Here is a 22,609-nt window from a genome sequence, read left to right as displayed (position 1 = left end):
TTCATAGCTTGGAAGCTTGAAAATGTCACCCCCATTTCCATCTCAAGGGGATCTTGTGGCCCTTTGTGAATGAACCTAGGAGTCTTGTAGCTGCTAAAAGAGCCTTGTAGAGTGAAGAGACAGAGAAAGGCCAGAGTGAGGTGACGCCATCTGGGTAGGGGGTGGTGGCGGAAGGGGTCTGACCTGGGTAGGAAGAAGGTTTCTCATTTAATTGCCTGAAATTCAGCCAGTTCTGAGCAATTTATAGACGGTAATTTTCCTTTTGACCTCCGCTCACAGCAAAATCAGTGGTGGTTCTCTTCCTCCTAGCATTCTTGTAATTGTCCAGTCTAAGTAAAGCTACACCCTTGAAACACTTGCTGTTCTAGAAGGGCTATCAGAAATCCCCTTTCTCTTCTTCCTCCTCCTCTTCTATATTCTTCATCTTCTTCATGATTCTCATCATCATCACTATGATCACTACCCAGTGTTGCCAAGGAAGCACTTTATACTTTTCAAATACCTTCCCATCTATTAATTCAATTTGGTCCTCACCGTCACTCTGGATGATATTCCAGTAGAGATTCAATATGCCCATTTTCGAGATAGGAAAACTAGAGTTCAGATGGGGAAGGCAATTTGTCCAAGACAGAGGTAAGGATAAAACCTGGCTACTTCTCTTCTGAAAGTAGTGAGACAGAAGTTTTTTTTTTGGGAGCGGGGGGGAAGGTGGGTGGGATGGTGAATAAGGAGGTGGAGGATGGGCAAATGAGAAGGGGCAGGACAGATTGGAAAGATCTAGAAGGCAGAACCAAGGGACCGAAGTTTTAAAGACGTGAAACTCAGATGAAGACTCTCAGTACCATGGAACTGAGAGGACCACTCTTTCCAGAACTAAAAATTGGCTCTTGTTTAGTTGCTAAGTCATGTCTGACTTTTTTGCAACCTCAAAGACTGTAGACTACCAGACTCCTCTGTTCATGGGATTTCCCAGGCAAGGAGACTGGAGTGGGTTGCAACTTCCTAATCCAAGGGATCTTCCCAAACCAGGGATTGAATCTGAGTTTCCTGCTTGGCAGATGGATTCTTTGCCACTCAACCACCTGGGAAGCCCCAAAATTGGGTCTGAGAGGCTCATAAGAGTGCAGGGAATTCCCAATGAATGGCCACATTCTTCCAACTCTGAAGTGAGGACTTCCATAGACAGTCTAAAGATAAATGGGGCTACTGAATGTTTTTGTTATTATTGCTGTTGTGTTTTGAGCTGGGAGGTATCAGTTAAAAGGTCAAGGCATTCATGCCTTTCAGGTACAGATCATTATGTGCAAAAAGCAATGACCATGAGAACAATGCCTGCTGCACTATTTGGAAGGACGAATTCTCCTTCTCATCTCTGAACCACTCGCAGCTGCCTTTCCAGGGCTGTGAATCATCCATTTGAGGGAAGGGAAGGGAATAGAATGTTAAATACAATTTATGCTTTGCTAATTGAAATCAAATATAAAAATCAGTCTCCTGTGAGTTGCCCCGCTCATGTTTAAACTGGGTGAAAGTGTCATTAACCTGAGACCGTTTTCATAGACTGACTTGGCTTTGATGGATAGGAAGCAATTCCTTTGTCAAATTTCCCTACCAAAGAACGGGATGTGGCTTGTTGACTTGCTTCAAGTCACAAGAACCAAGCTAGAGGAGACACTGCCAAAAAGGGAACTTAAATGTGCCAAGTTGGCATTTTTCTTCAGAACCATGAGCTTGCAACCACATCACCAAACAGATGCTTAAAATAAAAATTCTCCAGATATCAAGGCTTAGGCCTCTGCCCTAGTTCTCTAGAGAACTTTAGCCTACTGCTCTATGCAAAAGGGATAAATACTTAGGGAGAGTTTCCCACTTTGATTTTCCAGGTCAGAATGGCTCTTAACCATGGGCTAACCATTTAAAAAGTGGATTTGCTTTTCCTATCCAAGTGAGGATGCATACTCCCTATGTTTCTCTTTTAAGCAGCACTTTAGGGCTTCGCTGGTGGCTCAGACAGTAAAGAACTTGCCTGCAATGCGAGAGACCTGCGTCCAATCCCTGGGTCGGGAAGATTCCCCTGGAGGAGGAAACGGCAACCCACTTCAGTATTCTTGCCTTGGGAATGTCATGGACAGAGGATCCTGGTGGGCTACAGTCTATGGGGTCACAAAGCATTGGCCACCACTGAGCGACTAACGCTTTAAGGTCTTGGTATTCTGGGTTTATGGGGACAGGTAGACAGCCAGGGAGGTGGGACATGGACAGCGGTGTGACTGAGGGGCTGAGCTAACGTGTCCACCCACTACATAAGAGATGGAGTAGGCTAGAGCAGTGCTCATTCTTGTGTGAATGCATGCACAGTTGCCCAGTCATGTTTGACTCTTTGTGACCTTATGGACTGTAGCCTGCAAGGCTCCTCTGTCCATGAGACTTTCCAAGCAAGAATATGGGCATGGGTTGCCGTTTCCTACTCCAGGGGATCTTCCTGATCCAGGGATCAAACCCGAGTCTCCTGCATTGGCAGGTGGATTCTTTATTGCTGAGTTACTGGGGAAGCCCACTGGTCATTCTTAGCTCATGGAAAAATATCTTTCAAGTTTTCCTACCATGAGCTGCTCCTTTGACCTCCTAAGCTATAAGGTTACCCCTTACTTGATTGTTATTGAACTCCAAAAGAGACCTATTCCTCCAAGGAAACCATCAGTCCTAGGGACCATCTCATTCAGAAGTGATCCCCGCAAAGGCATGAAAGCAGGGGAGGAAGGAGGATGAGAGGGACAAAAAAATACACAGGTGAGACTTCTTGTTCTCAAACCCAGCTTCCATAACACTATTTTTGAAAGGGGAGATGCCCAGGCCCCACCCTAGAGATTCTAACCCTTTAGAAATTCTGCAATGCAGCTTAGGAAGTTGTAGCTTGGAAATACCCCCACAGCTGCCTCTAATATGTAATCAGAGCTACTCCTTGCTTTGCTCATGAAATTAGTTACTTAGTGTTAGTCACTCAATTGTGTTGGACTCTTTGCAACTCCATGGACTGTAGCCCACCAGGCTCCTCTATACATGGAATTCTCCAGGCAAGAATACTGGAGTGGGTTGCCACTCCCTACTGCAGGGGGATCTTCCCGACCCAGGGATTGAAAACAGCATTTCCTGCATTGCAGGCCGATTCTTTACTGTCTGAGCCACCCGGGAAGCCCTTGCTCACAAAACAAGGCCCTAAATCAGTCATCCCACAGTACATTCTTCTGATCAAGCAGGCCCTGTCTTCTTCCAAATAGGTGTGGATGTGTACATTGGCACAGTTTTATTTGTATCTTCTTTTACTTTGGTGGTTTAGTCACTAAGTCATGTCTGATTCTGTGACCCCCATGGACTGTAGCCCACCAGGCTTCTCTGTCCATGGAATTTTTCAGGCAACAATACTTGAGTGGGTAGCCATTCTCTTCTCCAGGGCATCTTCCTGACCCAGGGATGGAACCCACCTCTCCAGCATGGCAGGCAGAGTCTTTACCACTGAACCACCAGGGAAACCCTTTTTACTTTGGTAGTAAAGGGATATATGCTGCCTTAACTCAACCATTTTTTTAATCTGGAAAAAAAAATTGTCAGATTGTTTCTGAATCTTGCACATCAGTCTGTTCCTTGCCAGGATGGGTTAAGAGGGGAGGACACTGCACCTCTTACAGGAACTGCTTCCTTTGTGCTATTTCAAGAATCATCCTGCCCTGCAGATAGAATTCCCTGACAGAGTTGCTAACCTGGGTCCTCCTGGCTATCCCAGAGAAGGGATACTCCTAGAATTCAGGGGGGTGGAGGTGGAGGTGGGAATGGAGATAACCAATACAAACACACCATCAAAATCCATCAATCAGATTGCATTAAGCTTTATAACAACACAGTTTTCAGTTAGCGAGAGAAATGACAGTTTAATAACAGTTGAACAGATTTCACTCCCTCCCCCCACTCATACATATTTCCAATTTTGCTAGAACAGTTCCTGGTTCTGGAGATCTGTGAAGAGTGCTTCATGTCAAATGCTGCATTTTAATGGAATCAAACTAATGGGAAGGGACATTTGATGCAGCAGCCCTTGATGGGGGTGTCCGCAGACAGCCCTTACCCTCCCCCACCCCCTGACACTGGGTCTGACAAAAGAAGTCAGTCTGCTTGTTGCTGCCCCAATATATGCCATCTCTGAATCGAGCAAATGAAGCGTGAGATGACCACGAAGGGGAGATGGTGGGACAAAGAGAGAGATGGTGATCAATCCCCTGTGGGTTGGGTTGCTAAAGGTTATTCATGACAAAAGACATGCCAGCTCTCTGGTCCCTGCCCCTCGGGGGACCCTAAAGGAGACAGCCCCTCCAAAAGCTTGTCTCAGATCCATGCTGCTGACAGTCTCAGAGATGGAGACCTCCCACCAAGAAGACTGGTTTTATTCTTTCACTCCCAGAGATGGCATTCCTCTTTCCCAACCTCAGAGCTCTGGGCTCAGCTGCAATTCCCTTGCTCTAAGAGCAGTCCTGTGAGCCTGATTCTAAGAAGGGCCTAGACTAAGCTTCTCCACCACCCAGGATACTCATGAAGAGAGGGACCCAACTGCCCTTCAAAGGCTCTTAGAAGGAAGGCTTCCAGGGATGTCAGCTTTTTGTTTTTGGTGAGGAACGTGCATGCCTCTGCCTTCATCAGATGAGGAGTGAGGAAGTCAAAGGGTTGTGGGATGAGACCTTTAAGGAGAAGGCTTGAGACACCTTAAGAGGGAGGATCTTGCTCCCTAGGAGTCCTGGAGCAGTCACCCACAATTAGTATTCTGGCGAAAAGCCAAAGCAGAGGTTGACAGAGCAGAGGGCCTTTGCCAGATATGGGGCTAGAACTCGGGCTTCTCAAGTTAAAGTGAGAGGTCCCTGCCCAAAGTAGACCTTCCCTTCTTTCTTATCATTTAAACAAACATTCATGGCACTATCTCTGACCTTGACAGCTATTTATCCTGTCTTCATACTGGATTAACCCACAGAAGACAAGAATTAGCAGTGGATTCTGGTGGCCAGCTGGTCAACCAGATGCTGCTACCCAAGCAGGCCTGGTACCCTATGAGCATGCCAGGGGATCCATCCCTCTGCCAACAGCATTGGAAGCAATCCTGACTGGACAAAGAAGGAGATCTACTTGGCACCCCAGCAAGGCTGAGGCTACAGATCTGGGGGATTCAGGAGTCGGGTCAGGAGCCTCCCTAGCAACTCGCCAGGCTTCCCGCCACATCGCGAGCCTCATTTGTCACCCTCTTCCTGTTCCCACCGGAAATCTTGACCAGTCATTTGGTAAAACATCATGTTGAAGGGTTTGTAGAACTTCCGCAGTCTGTGGATCACATCCGGGTCAATGCGAGGATGAGTCCGACCCTTACTCTTGCCTAAGCACCGGGGGGCACTGCTGTCTTCTGGCTTCTTTAAGCAAGGGAACCCCTTGGTTTTGTTGAAATAGAAATGTTTCTCAGTCACAACACGCTTGAGACCTAGAAAATCCTGTACTTTGGCCATTTCCCCGGCGGGGTCCACTATGAGTCGCTCACCGCTGACGAAGAGGATCTGAGAGAGGGGGAAATACTGGAGCCAGTTTTCCAGATGCAGAGCATAGATTCCTATTCGAATGGCGCTCCAGGAGGCGTCGATCAGTCCTAGGGTCCTATTTTTGAAGGCCAGCACCTCGAAGGTGGGGATTTCGGGTTTCTTTGACAGTGTCTGGGTGTAGTCGGAGATGGCCCTGGTCACGGGGTTCCTCACCACCACGATGAGTTTGATGTCCTTGGCCATGGAGTGGATGCGCTTGGGAGCCTCGTTTGTCACAAAGTAACTTGGCGTCTTCTCCATGGTTAACTGCCCATCCAAAGTCTTGGGCATCACATTTCTAGAAGAAGGAGGAAAACAAAAGAGTGGTTATTCCTATCCAGAAATAACTGAACTTGTCCCACTAAACATATGATATAAACAGCTCAGTGGGGAGCTACCAAATAAAATTCATATACACTTGGAAGTTCTTTTTAGACGTGTTAGTTGCTCAGCCGTGTCTGACTCTTTGCGACCCCATGGACCACAGACCCCCGAGCTCCTCTGTCCATGGAATTCTCCAGGCAAAAATATTGGAGTGAGTATCCATTCCTTTCTCCAGGGGATCTTCCTGCCCCAGAAACTGAAGATGGGTCTTCTACACTGCAGGCAGATTCTCTACCATCTGAGCCAGTAGAGAAGCCCTTTTTAGACTGTATGTCTCACTATAGTTCTGATTAAAGTATTATCATAAGAGGCAGCAAAAAGCTTGTGCATTCATTCTTGGGAATGCTATACACCTGGCATTTAAATTGCAGCTCTAGCTCTTGCCAGTTATGTTTAACTTAGTTGGACTCTTAATTTCTCTGTGTATTAGTTTTATAATCTCTGAAATAAAGATAATGATAGCACCTACTTCACATGGTTGTAAAAGGATTAAAGGAGATAATGCTTTTAAAGCATTTAGCACAGAAGCTGGCATGTGTAAGAGCTTAATAAATCAAGGATAGGATTGTTGTAGTGACTTTTGGAAAGTGTTTGAGCTCAGCAAGACCTCAAAGGTGATCTAGCCTAAGGGTTGGCAAACTACTACCTGCCTCCTGTTTTTGTATGGCCCACAGGTAAGGATGACTTCTCATCTTTAAAGTGAAGTGAAAGTGAAAGTCATTTAGTCATATCCTACTCTTTGTGGACCCCATGAACTGTAGTTTGGATGGGGGAAAAACAAAAATAATAAGACTAACATTTTGTGGCACATGAAAATTGTATGTAATTCACATTTCAATGCTTATAAATAAATTGTCATTGGAACGTGGAGACTCATTCCTTTCTGTAAAGTCTGTGGCTGCTTTTTGCATCTACATCAGCAGAGTTGAATACCTGCAAACAGAGACCATATCACATGCAAATCTGAACACATTTTCTAACTGGCCCTTTAAGATATCATTTGCTGGCCCCTAACCTAGATGAAAAGGTCCATCTAGTCAAAGCTGTGGTTTTTGCAGTAGTCATGTATGGATATGAGAGTTGGACCATAAAGAAGGCTGGGTGCCAAAGAATTGGTGCTTTCGAACTGTGGTGTTGGAGAAGACTCTTGAGAGTCCCTTGGACAGCAAGGAGATCAAACCAGTCCATCCTAAAGGAAATCAACCCTGAATATTCACTGGAAGGACTGATGCTGAAGCTGAAGCTCCAATACTTTGGCCACCTGATGTGAAGAGTCGACTCACTGGAAAAGATTCTGATGCTGGGAAAGATAGAAGGCAGGAGGAGAAGGCAACAATAGAGGACGAGATGGTTGGATGGTATCACCGACTCAATGGACGTGAGTTTGAGCAAGCTCTGGGACATGGTAAAGGGCAGGGAAGCCTGGTGTGCTGCAGTCCATGGGGCTGCAAAGAGTCAGATATGGCCAAGCAACTGAACAAGAACAAACCTAGTCAAAGGGTTTCCGTGGTGGCTCAGTGGTAAAGAATCCGCCCGAAATGCAGGAGACTCGAGTTCAATCCTCGGTTGGGAAGATTCCCTGGAGAAGGAAATGGCAACCCACTCGAGTATTCTTGCCTGGGAAATCCCATGGACAGAGGAGCCTGATAGGCTACAGTCCATGGGGTAGCAAGTGAGTCGTATATGGCTGAGCGACTAAACACACAATTGTCCAATCTAGTCCAAAGGCGTCTTTATGCAAATGAGGAAACTGAAGCCCAGAGACAGGGAATCAGACAGGTTTGGTGACTTCAGCAAGTTGAGTCACATCCTTGAGCCTTATTACCTTCATCTTCAAAGTCCTGAAACTTACCTCAAGTTCAGCTGAGAATGAAATGAATGACATATATCAATAGTATGACATACAGAGTGACAACATCTAGCACAGAACTGGTTTCAGACATGGGATTTCTTCCTTCTTGGCTCCCAAGTTTGCTCAGTGAGGCCATGATAGATCCCACGCCCGTGTGCTCAGTTGCTTCTTTTGTGTCCGACTCTTTGTGACCCACTGGACTGTAGCCCACCAGTCCCCTCTGTCCATGGGATTCTCCAGGCAAGAATACTTGAGTGGGTTGCCATGGCCTCCTCCAGGGGATCTTTCCAACCCAGGGATTGAACTGCATCTCCTGTGTTTCCTGCATTGCAGGTGGGTTCTTTACTGCTGTGTCACTGGGGAAGCCCAATAGATCCCACACCAGGTCCCATATCTCTTGGTTTCCTTCCCAAGGTTGCTTCTCAAACCCACCCCTCCATCCCTGTTCACCTTCAGAGTGGCCTTGTCTTACTTGGGAGCTTCAAGGGACTAAAGGAGTGTGATGCTATTGGTTCTTTAATACCAATGTGACCAGTCTATCAGTGAGAAAATGAGGCTCAAGATCCTATTATACAGTCAATTTGCTGTAGGCATATGTGGACCAAAGTTAATTGACGATAAACCTGTTCCATACCTGTTGGTACGGCAGGCCATCTGCCACCATGTACTCCATTAAGTCTATTCACTTCTGAGCCTTGCACCAAAGTGGTACATTTAGGATTACACAAGACCTCTTTGTTATGATGACACGCTTTTAAATGTCTCAGCTAATAAAACTTAATACAGACGAAGATCCCTCAGCTTCCCCTACCATAATTAAATTTATTTACTATCGCCTGTGTGGAGAAAGAATGACTTTTCTTTTATCTCTAATTCACATGCTCTGTCAATAATTAATTGCTACTGGGTTTTGAGCTTTCTCGGCAAGCACTTTTATTAGGCAAGAGGAATGTGCCTCTTGTCTAATGCAGAGAAATTCACATGGAGTTTGATGTCGTTTGGGTATAATGATTGGGCAGTGAGCAGTTTTCAGATCAAAGCAATAGCTCTGGCCATAAATAATCATACTCATCTTGAACAGACATCCTCTCCCCAGTATTTCAAATGTCTTCACATTTGTGTGCCTCTTTGGTTTTCGTCAGATTTAATTATGTTGCTTGGAGGGGCAGTGCTAAGGAACATAGTTTTGGGGGAGTCACACTTGTCTGATTTCAGAGTTCTGACTACCCATGTCACCTTGATGAAGTGACTAAACCAACCAGTATTCTTGGGCTTCCCTGGTGGCTCAGTTGGTAAAGAATCTGCCTACAATGAGGGAGACCTGGGTTAGATCCCTGGGTTGGGAAGATCCTCTGGAGAAGGGAAAGGCTACCTACTCCAGTATTCTGGCCTGGAGAACTCCATGGACTGTATAATCTCTGGGGTCGCAAAGAGTCAGATACAACTGAGCCACTTTCACTTTCACAAACCACTCTGACTCTCCATTTTCTCATCCAAAAAAAATAGGGTTAATAAGTGAATGTGTTAGTTACTCAGTCATGACCGACTCTTTGTGATCCCATGGCTCCTCTGTCCATGGAATTCTCCAGGCAAGAATACTGCAGTGGTAGCCATTCCCTTCTCCAGGGGAATCATCCTGGCCCAAGGAGTGAACTTGGGTCTCCTGCATTGCAGGCAGAGACTTTACTGTCTGAGCCACAAGGGAAGCCCAGGGTTAATAAGAGTCCTTCTCTTATAGGATTGTAGAGAAGATAATACAGGTGAATCACTTGGAATAGTGTCCAACAAATGCCAGAATTTTAAAAGCTTAAGCCAGGGGCACACAATCATTGGAACAGCAATTGTTAGAGAAGAGCAAGGAGAAAATATTTATGTTTGACTAAATGGAAAAATTGAACAACATGGAAACTAAGGAACTGATCTAGAAAAGAAAAAAAAAGAATATTCTGATTCAAGTCCATATCACCATACTTCCTGATCAGGGGAGCTGCAATTAGTTTAGCTGGAGGTGAAGGAGTATACTGATATCCCACTTTTAATCCAATTAGAGAGATTCTCTTATTTTATTATGAAACTCATGTCATAGTATAAAAATACTAAATAAATGTTGATTCAAAAAATACTAAAGATAGATATTTTTAATACATGGCTTTTTCCAGAATTTTGCCCCTCAGTATATATATACATTGCTCTTTTATTTTGTTGCTTTTTTTTTTTTTTTAAAAGCTGCTAGGGTTTTCTTCTCATCCGGTCTCTGCTGTTGACTTCTTAGAGCTCAGTGTTTATCTTTATACTGACCTAGTTCAAATTCATCTCCTTCACTTCAGCTAATTGCTGCAGTCTGTCACGATCTTTGTGGATCTTGAGTTTTTTATCTGAAGCATCTGAGATAAATGGTATCCAGCCTGTAAGCCAGTGTATATAGGGGAGTAAGTGCATGCCTAGTTCAGTAATCAATGCAAATAAACGGTATCCAGCCTATATGGCTCAGATGGTAAAGAATTTGTCTGCAATTTGGGAGACATGGGTTTGATCCCTGAGTTGGGAAGATCCCCTGGAGGAGGGAATGGCAATCCACTCCAGCATTCTTGCTTAGAGAATTCCATGGACAGAAGAGCCTGGCGGGCTACAGTCCACAGGGTGGCAAAGAGTTGGACACGACTGAGCGACTTTCGCTTTTACTTTTCAAGTCAGTGTATATAGGGAAGTAAGTGTGTGTCTAGCTCAGTGATCAATGCAAACAGCAGTGAGCGGAGGGGGGCTAGAGAAGGCAACAGAGAGAGTAGTGGGGAACAGAGATGCCTAAATGACTTTGATTGTCATGTTACAGATGGATACCGCCATGCATTTGAGAAGAGTTTCTGCACTTGGGGCACATATGGGAAAACCGTCTCATATGTGGAATCTAGGAAAATGGTACAGATGAACTTATTTCCAGGGCAGGAATAGTGACACAGACATATGGACATGGGGTGGGGGGAGGGGAAGGTGGGATGAATTAAGAGATTGGAATTGACATATATACACTGCTATGCATAAACTAGCCAGCCAGTGGGAAGCAGCTATATAGCACAGACAGCTCAGCTCAGTGCTCTGTGATGACCCAGAGGGGTGAGATGGGGGTGGGAGGAAGGTCCAAGAGGGAGGGGATATATGTATACTTACAGCTGATTCACATCAGAAACTAACACGATGTTGTAAAGCAATTATACTCCAATTAAAAAAAAAAGACAACTATCATTGTGTGAGATATACAAGAATTTTCGCCAGTAACTAGGTATCCAGTAGATGCTCAAAATCAATGAAGTAGCAGACCCCCCTTTCCAAAAAAGATTCTGAATCAGTTATACTCATTCATTCTTTCCATAAATGCTCACATCCATAAATGGCAATATACTAGTGAACACAACAGACAAGGTCCTTCCCCCACCCCCAAAGCTTCTAGTATAACTGCTACAGCTGATAAAAGGAGAGTTCTGTATAGTATCACATAAATAACTATTTTGATCAAAAGAGCACGTATTATTACTTTTCACTTTTACAAAGAAGGAAACAGACTCAGAACCTACAGATACTTTTTCAAAGTCTCACTGGGTGAGCTTATTCTTGGTTCCTAAGCTTAATGGCCAAGCAAATATCTACCACCAGCTCCTGGCAAATAGCAGGTGCTCGGTAAATATCTGTTGAATGAATAGATGAGTAAGACATTAGGCTCCTTTTTCTAAGGTGAGGCTTTGTTGTGATGGCTTTTGCTACCCCAATCTCACCAATTCTCAGCCCTTATCCCCTCACCAATCTACTCACCTGGGTCCTTATTTCAGCAGCAATTTCTTTACCTAGAAATAGCTAGATATTTCTAGATATCTGTCTGTCTGTCTATCTACCTAGGTATATCTAGATACAGCTATTTCTATATCTAGAAATACAGCCTCCCTATTCCTAAAAAAGAAAAAAAAAACAACTAGAGGAGACAGCTCTCTAAAGTGTAAGACCAATCCCTCCCCACAAGGGCTTTGCATCTTATCTCCTTCTACCTTCTCAGGAATTTTTCATCCCAACTTTCCTTCTCTCTCCTGGTCTTAGGTAAGTTCTTTTTGACTGGATCTGACATTTCACCACGCCCGTGCTCCCACATCTTTATGTGCTTGAGGAACGGGGAGGTGGCCAGTCGTGCCAGAGGGGAGTGAGCAAGGCTAAGGAAGTAAGGAAACAAGGTCAGGGGGTGTGGAGGAAAAGACCATGAGGTTGAGGGTGGGGGCTGCTGTTCATATGGGCCACAGGCAAGACACTGGGTTTTATTCCATATATGATGAGGAACCATTGGAGAACAGGAAACAGGAGAACATAAGCTTTACATTTTAAGAGATCTTTCTCCAGCTGCTTTGCTGAGAACTCACAGGTATGTGGCAAGAGCAGAAGGAAGGCTGCCTGCTAAGAGGCCATTGCTGGAGGGTAGGTCAGAGATGGGGGTGCAGGGACGCAGGTGGAGAGGGCAACCCAGGAAATAGCATTCAGAATTGGGATGTCTTTAAAAAGTAGGGCCAATAGTCCCTTAGGATGGCTGGGATGTGTGTGAAGAGAGAGTGTCTTAGAAGACTCCAAGACTGTTGGCCTGAGCTGATGATTCAGTAGTAGTTTATCAACATGGAGAACCCTGGAAAAGAAGCCAGTTTCAGGGGAAGAAACCAAGTCTGATTTTGGACTTGTAATCTGAGATACTCGCATGAAGGAGTTGATACCAGAGTCTGAAACTCAAGGGAGATGCCAGTTGGAAGTGGGCATTTACATCACGTGTTCACAATCCACTTGCCAGAAAAGTAGGGTGAAGGAATATCAGAGTCTCTTTAACTTCACTAGGAGAAGGTGGGAAATGATTTTTGCCTATCTGGGGAGTCCTTTTGAAGAGACACAGGAGACACGAGTTTGATCCCTGAGTTGGGAAGTTCCACCAGAGGAGGAAATGGCAACCTACTCTGGTATTCTAGCCTGAAGAATTCCATGGACAGAGAAGCCTCGCAAGCTATAGTTCAAAAGGGTCACAACAAGTCAGACATGACTGAGTGACTAAGCACACACTTGAACAGGAAAAGTGTTGATAGACACTGATGTGCAAAAAGAAATTTTAACTCCATCACCAAGATTTTCACCAACTCCTTTGAATTCGCAGGGTCTCTGATAACTTTCTGTGTTACACAGCTTAAAATAATGCCATCATATGGTTAAGATAATGTCATAATGACAGAAGGAAATGGCAACCCACTCCAGTATTCTTGCCTGGAAAATCCCAGGGACAGAGGAGTTTGGTGGACGACAGCCCCAGGGGTCCCAAAAGAGTCAGATATGACTAAGCAACTGAACAACAAGCATCATAATATGGTTGGTCCCCATGCCCTCCATGACTAAGCTCAGTTTCTGGAAGACTTAGGCAATGTTTCATTCACCTGTGTATCCCCAGTGCTTGACACGGTCCCTACTGCATGGCAGCTGTCCCATAATGATGTGTGGTTTTTGGGAGAATGAATGAATGACATACAAATGGAAACATGATCCTTGGAAGTCAGGAGAACTGGGGCAGTTTGGAGGGTTCCTCTAAGTAGCTTTGTGGTGCATGGGGTTCAGCATTTCTGAATTCCACGTCATCTCCTGTCTGAAGGACCCTGCACTGCAGCATGGACCATATGGTGAGAAAACACTGCATCTGTGCTTGGAACGGCTTGTTAACAGTATCTGGGGTGCCCAGAGCAGCCGCGACATCGGCATCAACACACCATCCCGAAGCCGAGAATCATCCCGCAAGATCACGCAGTTGCTCTCACAGCCTCAAATGTTTATGAGACACGAGCCAACATGCTCTCCAAGCTCCCCCACCTCCGATCTGCCGGTGGTGGTAGTGGGCTGGGCGCAAGCCCCATCTGGATGCCGGTCACCATCTGGGGCAACAGCTTTAACAACAGAGATCCCACAGTAGTTATCAGGTGCCATTTACTGTACGTGCTGTTGGGAGGCTGAGAGTTCAAATCCTGACACCAGCTCCAGGTCTCCAAACACTTTCAGACCCTGGGCTCCACATCCTGGTGGTTAAAAAGCACAGACTCCAGATGAACCGAATCTGGATTCACTTACTGTGACAGAGCAGATCCTTCCCAGCACAGACCCTCCCCATATCCTTTACTTTAGTTCCTCTCTGAAGTCTCTAGATAACAGTAACTGATGCATATTTCCTGAGTTGTCTTACAGATGTTAAAACTCCCAGCAAATTAGATGTTAAATATCAATACTAGATAACCATGCGCACACAGCCCCCAGACTTCTCAGAGCCTAAGGACTGGTAACATTAACCCCTGTGATGCTGCCATCTGATTGGCTCATACTTTACCATCAGCCAATCAGAGAATTGTGCACAAGCAGATCACATACCCTGTGATCCCCCTCCCTCTCTCAGCCTTTAAAAATGCTTTCCTGAAACCCCTCTGGGAGTTTGGGTGTCTTGAGCTCTAGCTGTCACGGACTCCTTGTGTGCTGCCGTGCAATAAACATTGCATTTTTCTTCCCCACAACCAGCACCTGGTGTCAGTAGGTCGGTTTTATTTTGGGTGGGCGAGTGGACCTAAATTTGGTTTAGTAACATTAGTAGCCACTTGGCTCTGGGCAAATTACTAACCTAATATTTTTGGGCATAATCTGGGGAAAAAAAAAAACAACAGCCGTCATACTGATAATACCTATTTTATAGGGATTCTGGGAAGGTTATATGAGTTCATGGGCTTCCCAGGTGGGGCTAGTGGTAAAGAACCTACCTGCCAATGCAGGAGATGTAAGAGACACAGGTTTGATCCCTGGGTCGGGAAGATCCCCTGGAGGAGGTCATGGTAACCCAATCCAGTATTCTTGTCTGGAGAATCCAATGGACAGAGGAGACTGCAGGGGTACAGTCCATAGGTTTGCAGAGTCTGAACGACTGAAGCGACTTAGCACACACGCATATGAGTTAATATCTGAAAGAGTGCCTCACAGATAGTAAGTTCTCAATACATTAGTTGTGAATTTTTTTAAAAATTTTCTTTAAAAGGTACTCCTATCCTTCCCACTTTAGAGGTCAGGAAACTGAGGCTCAGTGAAATTGATTTGTTAGTCCCAAGTCACAAGGGGTGGAACTGAAATTCAAACCCCAGATCCATCCTGCACATTAGCCCAAGCTCTTAGTTACTGCCTAGCAATACTTCACCAAAAAACAGAGGCTCAGCAAAGTTACATGACTGGGTCAAGGTCACTCTGATGGTAGGTGGCAAAGGTGGATTTTGAGCCTCATTATATGTGTTGTAAAGGTGGGCTGTTACTGACTCACCACTGGGAGTTACAGAAACCCAGGCCAGAAGCCCCAGAAATTCTTGCCAGATCAAACTCCATCGTTTAATTTGTGATATCTCTCTCCGGGGCGTCATCAACTGAAGCAAATGGACACCATCATGGACACCGAGGGAGAAGGTGATCACCCATGTAAGATGTAAAGAGTCCATTCTCTCTGGAAAGGTCAGTAACTGAGCCTGCTTTTGGCTTCCCTGAATCAGATGTATACAGATACCTCACATTTTCCCAAATGCATTATCCAGTGGGATAAATGGTGCATAAATGAGCAATATTTTCTGAGCCTTCCTTATAAACTGTAACTCAAGAGAATGGCTGCTAGAGCAAGGGCATGAGGTAGGGCTGTCTCCTCTGCAATGAAGAAAGAAACTTAGAAAGTCAGTTGGGTACCCGCTACTTGCCCAGCACTGAGCCAGACAATTTCACGTATTATGCTGGCTCAACCTCACCAGTGCCATATGAATCCCTGTGCCCATTACAGAGATGTGGAAACTGAGTCCAAGAGACAATAAACCCTGCTCCGGACCACAGAGCTAGACCCTTTTCTGCCTCATTCTGTTGGAGTTCATGCTGCTTTTCAAGGTCTACTTTTATGAATCTTGAAATCCCTGAAGGTGAAAAGTCAAGCCCTTGGGAAACCACATTTCTTATAAAGAAGACCCAAGAAAAGCAGCCTTTTCCAGGGCCATGTGGCTAAGGACCACACTGAAGCTGAGAAAGAAGGGATCCTGAGTGAGAGCTCTGACTTAAGAACTAACTAGCCAAATGGGTTTAAGACAGGGATTTTTCTGTTTCTGGACCTGTACCATGAAAGGGCTATGCTAATACAAATTCTCTGGTTGATTGCATCCAGTTTTGCTGGTGCTTATTATGTCAGGCATACAGTGATGATAAAGCGGGCATGGTACCTGCCTGGCAATAGACCACGAGTTCCCTGAGGAACACATGTGAATTTCCCATTTAAAAAAAAAATTATTTATTTACTTATTTATTATTTTTGGCGGCACTAGGTCTTCGCTGTTGCACACAGAATTTCTCTAGTTGCAACAAGCAGCGACTACTTTCCAGGTGTGGTGCACAGGCTTTTCACTGTGGTGGCTTCTCTTGTTGTGAACCACGGGCCCTAGGTGCACAGGCTTAGTTGCCCCGTGGTGTATGGAATCTTCCCAGACAAGGGGTCGAACCCGTGTCTCCTGCATCGGCAGGCAGATTCTCAGCCATTGGACCAACAGGGAAGTCTGAGTTTCCCATTTCTGTCAAGTGACCTGTGGTTCAGATGCGGCATCTCTGTTGTGGGCAGAAGTCTCTTTTCAGACAAAATTGCATCTGCCTCCAAGAGAGAGAAGGGGGTGACAGAAAAAGTGTGGGTAGAGGAGAGAAGAGGAGGGAGAGAGGAGAAGGGAAGGATGAAGGTGATTAGAAAGGAGAAGAAAGAGAGAAAGACAAGAGGAAGGGAAGGAGTGGAGAAGGAGGAGGAGGAGGAAGGAAAGGACCTAGGCTGTGAGAAAAGGCAAAGAATGTAACTAACTGGAAAAGAAAGAGGAAAGCATTCCAGTTTTGAATGACATACAACCGCATGGTGGGAGACAGCCATATACCCAGATCGCAGGAATTTTTGTGGTTTCAAAGTTAGTGCCAGGCAGACACAGATATGTTAGGATTTATGAAAGAAAACGACAGAAAACCATTTCATTAATTTGGCCACTTCTTGGTGCCAACTCTGTGCCGAGATCAAGAGAGAAAATGAAGAGCGAGATCTCGCCCTGAAGAAGTCTTCGTCTTCTAAAACAGCAAAGACAGTCTAGGAGGCCAATCCTTGTGTCTCAGGATTCACAGAGATCCACAAGTTTCAGAGAGTGGAGTCATTGACTGAGGGCTGACTTGATTCCAGAGTCCCCGATCACCTTCTTCAGAAGCTCATCAGCGGGTGCTCATCCCGACAAAGGCAGGTGACTCAGTGTTCAACTTTGGGGTTCCATCTCTGAACCACAACTCACTTTGAGCAAAAGTTTCATGTCTTTGGTCCTCAGTTTCATCATCTGTCAAATGGGTGTAACAGCACCTCTTCCTCATTGACAGGAAAACGTGCCCAGCACAGAGCAAATATCAGTCAGTGTCCCCCCTGTTATTACTGCTGTGTAACGCAGCACAGAGCAGATGCCAATAAATCTGTGTGTTGAGTGAGTGACGGAGATGAGTCCTGCTTAAATTTTGAATCCAAACACCTATAATTGGTTGCCTAATACATATGCTGTTGTTGTTTAGCCCCTAAGTTGTGTCCGACGCTGCGACCCCATGGACTGTAGCCTGCCAGGCTCCCCTGTCCATGGGATCTCCCAGGCAAGCGAACTGGAGTGGGTTGCCATTTCCTTCTCCAGGGGATCCTCTCGATCCAGGGATTGAACCTGCGTCTCCTGCATTGCAGGTGGATTCTTCACCACTGAGACATCTGGGAAGACTCCCTAAAACATATACCCCTCTGTGTATGATGACCCTGATTCACAGAAACGGACTTCTCCAATGGGCATTGATATGACCCATTCTGAAAGTACCGAAATGCTTCTGTTTGGCATAGAATCCAGGGAATTTCTAGAAATCTCATTTGCTGTGCCATCCCAGGGTGCCCAAGCACTTGGGAAGCTTCAGTGATAGACAGAGCTTGGCCACTTTATAGGGCCCATGCCTCAAACTGCATGAATCGCAGGCTTGCTTTTATTTCTCCTTATCATTTCTGGCTTCTCCCAGTTCGCCCACTGGGCTTCAGCATCAACAGACCACCACATGATAGAAGTTGAATCGCTCATATGGTCTGATTTTAGAAAACACATATGGACAAAAAGCAACTATGAAGCCAACAATCCCTTAAAATGTATTTGTGACTGAGTCATCACCACTGAATCTACATTTTTAAAATTGGCTATCTGTGTGCCTATGGGATTTTTAGATTAAGTTGACACTTATTAAGTGTTTGGTATCTCTAGGGATGTGAAGGTCCTGTGCAATAATTCCCAAGCCCACAGGCTGGGTAGCAGGGCTCTAAAACCTAAGCCTTTGCCTGCTGACAACCTCAGCTCCATCAGCGTCTTCTTATCCACAACGCTCCCTCCAATCCTTCCTCTTTCGTTATTGGCCCACCTCACCCCAGAGATTGGAAAGCAAGATGCTCCCTGATTTTAAAGGAACAGGATTATGGCTCATTTCACCTGCCCCTGACTGGGGACTCCACCCGGAACGTACTTCTCTGTTACTTTATTCATACACATTCAAAGAGCGCCCCGCCGTAGAACCTCACACACCAACTTCTATCAGCTGTTTTACTGTAGCTTCTTTCCTCAGGTTCAGTGTTTCCAAGGGCAGGTGCCACGATTAACTCATGATTACAGAGACGTCAGCATTGTCTGCCCGGGCGCCATGTGCCCACGATCTAACAGACGGTGACAGGAGAAGGCACCTCTCGGGAAGGCGGCATTCCAGGTCTCTGCACCTCACACTGCACTCCCAGCTGTGTGTCAGCTCAGTACTGCCTCAGGGATACTGCCAGCCCTGCTTCCTTCTCACCAGCATTCTGTGGCTGAGCCAAGCCCTGCTTGGTCCGGCTGAGTCCGCCTCTCTCATCCTTATTTATGCACATCTTAGACCTCCTGCCTGGCTCTGCCATCCTCACCCTAAAGGACTTTGGGCTGAGACTTTCCCGGCAGTCCAGTGGTTAAGACTCCACACTTCCCATGCAGGGATGCTGGGGATGTACGTTCGATCCCTGGTCTGGGAACTAAGATTCCATGTGCTGCATGGTGTGACCAAATAAATAAATAAATGATAAAAATAAATACAGGACTTTGGGAAACCTATTTAACCACCTCCAGCCTCAGTTCCCTCAGATGATGAGGATCCCAAGCAAGATCTATCTCAGAACATGTCAAGTTGAAACGGGTGGTGCTTATGATACTGCAGTAGAATGAGTGTTTGTGCCCCACCCAAATCACATGTTAAGTCCCAACACCCACTGGGATGGAATTAGGGGGTGTGGCGTTTGAGAGGGGATTAGGTTATAGGGTGGTGCTCTCATGAATAGGATTAGTGCCCTTGTAAAAGAGACCCTAGAAAGCTCCCTCCCTACTTCTGCCAGGTAAGTACATAGTGAAAAGATAGCCCTCTCTGAACCTGGAAACAGGTCTTCAGCAGACAGTGAATCTGCCAACACTTTGATCTTGAAATTCCCAGCCTTCAGAACTGTAAGAAATAAATGTTGCTTAAGCCACGCAGGCCATGATACTTTTGTTTCAGCAGCCAAACAAATGAAGGCTCAGCACAGTGCCTGGAAGTAATGAGCTTCTCAGTACAAGTGTTAACTACTGTGTTGCTATATTTATGAACCCTGTTTATTTACTATGCATTCACAGGGAATGCCATCTTTAGGACTTGTGCTGACGGTGAGGTTATTTCATGTTTACCTCAGGTGCACCTTAAAACAAACTTTGTTTTTGTAAATAATTTGTACACGTCTCTTCCTTGTTGATGCAAGGAACCTGATCGGCTAGAGGGATATGGCTCAGTCAAAGCACTCTATGTTTTATTGGTGGAAATGTTGCTCAGGTCAACTCATGCCTGGCCATGGACATTTGTAAATAACTCGATCAAGATAGAAGCATCCACCCATACTTGACAGCTGTGAATTGTGCTGGGAAGAAGAGTGCTTCATCATACGGCCAGGCACCAGCTCTAGTGCTGAAGGAAACTCTTCTCTGTGATGAGAGACTGCAGCCCAGAAACCCTTTTTCTCTACGTTTGGCCAGAATGACAGGACCTCCTATCCTATAAAATGCCCAGGTAAGAACCTTCCATGAATGTCTTTCAGATATTTCCTTCATAAAGTTGCTTCCCCAAATCAAGATCTCTAGCTTCAATGATGCACAGCACAATCATTAATTAATCCATGCACCCTGCCAGGCCTGTACTTAGACCTGACTTTCACAGCTTGAGGTGCATGAAATACTAAACAGATTTTCAAACCCATCCATCCGATCATATAACAGATGGAGAAATGACAGATAGGAAAGAAGATCAGTGCACAACTAGAAAGATATACACAAACACACACACACAATGCCTCAAAGATTCTAATATTATATCATCAGATATTCATGCACACCCATCCCCTACAGAGTGTTTCTCTCTCTCACCACCCCCCCGCCCCACCCATCATCCACCCCTACCCCCGCTTTTCCCGTTCCTAGCTCCTTCTAATTATTCAAGTCTTGGCTCAAACATCCCCAACTCAGAGGGGCAATCCCCTTACCCAGGCACCATCTAAATCACTATGCTTCACACTGGCCTCTTTTGTTCACTTCCCAGGGCTCCTTTTTTATCTGACATTATCTTGCTTATGTGTTCATTTTCTTGTGTCTGGTCTGTCCCTAAAGGAAAGTGAAGTGAAAGTCACTTAGTCATGTCTGACCCTTTTCGACCCCATGGACTATACAGCCTATGGAATTCTCCAGGCCAGAATACTGGAGTGGGTAGCCTTTCCCTTCTCCAGGGGATATTCCCACCCATGGATCGACCAGGTCTCCTGCATTTCAGGGGGATTCTTTACCAGCAAGCTCCAAAGAAGGAAGACAGTCTGGCACTCATGTATATTGCTGACTCACTCAGCATCTCACTTAGTGCCTAGAATTGAGACATGGGTCACAATAAATATTTGCCCAAGAATTGGAAGAGATAAAGGAAGGAAGGAAAACACAGAGCCCAGTTGGAAAGATGAGAAGGGAGAATAAAGGAAAAGAGGAAGGAAGAAAGGGAGGGAGGTTCGGAGGGAGGGAGAAAGGATGGGAGTAAGAATGGAGAGTTGACTTCTTGTCATCATTTGGGTCTTACATTAAATGCATGACTTTGGGCTATTATGAAAGCCACGAGTCACATGGAAATATTTAAATGTAAATTAATTAAAATTAAATTGAATTAAAGATTTAATTTCTCAGAGATGGTAGCTATATCTCAAGTGCTCAATAGCTACAAATGGCCAATAGCTACTGTGTTGGAAGTACAGCTCTAGTGCATTCCATCATCACCTAATGTTCTATAGGATGACGCAGGTCTGGTCCATCAGCTATGATTTTTGCGACATCACACAGCACGTAAAATTCATCTCTCAGAGAGGCTCTCCCTGATCATTCTACCGAAAATCATGCCTGCTCCGAGTCACTCTCTATCCCGTTGTTCTGCTTTCTTGTCTTCTTCACACTTTGTGGCGTTGGTCAAGATTTGGAATTATCCACTTGTTATTGGTTCACATGACTTCTGATGCCTTTCTATCTGAAATTGAACTCTACAATGGCAGAACTTTGTCTTGTTCACTAGGTATTATATCTATCTTTAATAAAGCATGTTATATAACAGGTACTTAATAAATAACAGGAAATAAATGGATGACCCCTCTGAATGGGCACACGCGCATTCTTACACACTATACACTCATTTCATGCATTCACACAGCGGGAGAAGGAAGGTGAAGTAAGAGCTAAGTTGGTGGCAGGTGGGCCTCTGTCTCTTTACCACTAGTTAATGCGTCCATGCTTATTTGCTCAGTAGTGTCTGACCCTTTGTGATTCCACGGACCATAACCCGCCAGTCTCCTCTGTCTGTTGGATTTCACAGGCAAGAATACTGGAGTGGGTTGCCATTTCCTCCTCCATGGATCTTCCCAACCCAGAGATCAAACCCTTGTCTCTTGCATCTCCCACATCGCCTGCATTGGCAGGTGGATTCTTTACACTGAGTCACCTGGGAAAGTGAGAAGGTAGAAAAGGCTGAGTGCTGATAACCTGCTCTCGTCCACAGCCCGACCTCCTTCACTGAGGCTCTACACAGCTTGCCAAACTCGTCAGAGGCTGGACTCAAGAATCCTCGCCAGGCTCAAGCACCTGGTGGAGGGAATCTTGGGACGATCCAGGTCCAGGGTGTGGAATCTGTGCTGCTGGCTGGTCAAGGAGGGGCACACACAAAGTCACAGCCTTTGTTTCATGTCTGATCAATTGCCTACAAACTTCTTCTCATATCTATCTACCACGATCAGGCAGTCGTTATATCAATGTGTTAGGATAACTCCATTTTTGGAGAATGATTTCAGGGGGAATAAATATTCCCTTGCTGTTCTCCTTCTATGTGCCCACCGAGACCCTCTCACGATAGTCCCAGCAGAGTAAGATTCTGCTTTTGCTGAAGGATCCCAGCGAAGCAGGGCACTGCCTTGAGATGATTGTGAATCTCATCTTCTGCTTGGACTCAGAATTCTGAGTCCAGGTCCAACTTCTGCCTGGGTCTACAGAATTTCGGGTCCCACTCTGTAGCCCAGCACACACTTCTTCTGCTGCCTGGGGAAACAGGCTTCCCTTTTACTTGTCAA

General features: G+C 45.5%; 1 protein-coding gene across 1 annotated transcript in view; it reads right to left on the bottom strand.

Moving 5' to 3' along the window:
• Positions 1-4,043: 4,043 nt before the first annotated feature.
• HS3ST4 (heparan sulfate-glucosamine 3-sulfotransferase 4) overlaps positions 4,044-22,609 on the bottom strand; it is a 469,325-nt gene continuing 450,759 nt past the window's right edge. The window contains exon 2 of the mRNA XM_065920329.1: positions 4,044-5,904. Within this exon, the coding sequence (XP_065776401.1) occupies positions 5,268-5,904 (637 nt within the window). The 3' untranslated portion in view covers positions 4,044-5,267. The remainder of the gene's footprint in view (positions 5,905-22,609) is intronic.

The sequence above is a fragment of the Muntiacus reevesi genome, chromosome 2 (assembly GCF_963930625.1).
Source record: "Muntiacus reevesi chromosome 2, mMunRee1.1, whole genome shotgun sequence".
In the NCBI taxonomy this organism is placed as follows: Eukaryota; Metazoa; Chordata; class Mammalia; order Artiodactyla; family Cervidae; genus Muntiacus; species Muntiacus reevesi.
Note: the sequence above shows the minus strand (reverse complement) of the source record. Positions and strands in the feature narration are given on the sequence as shown.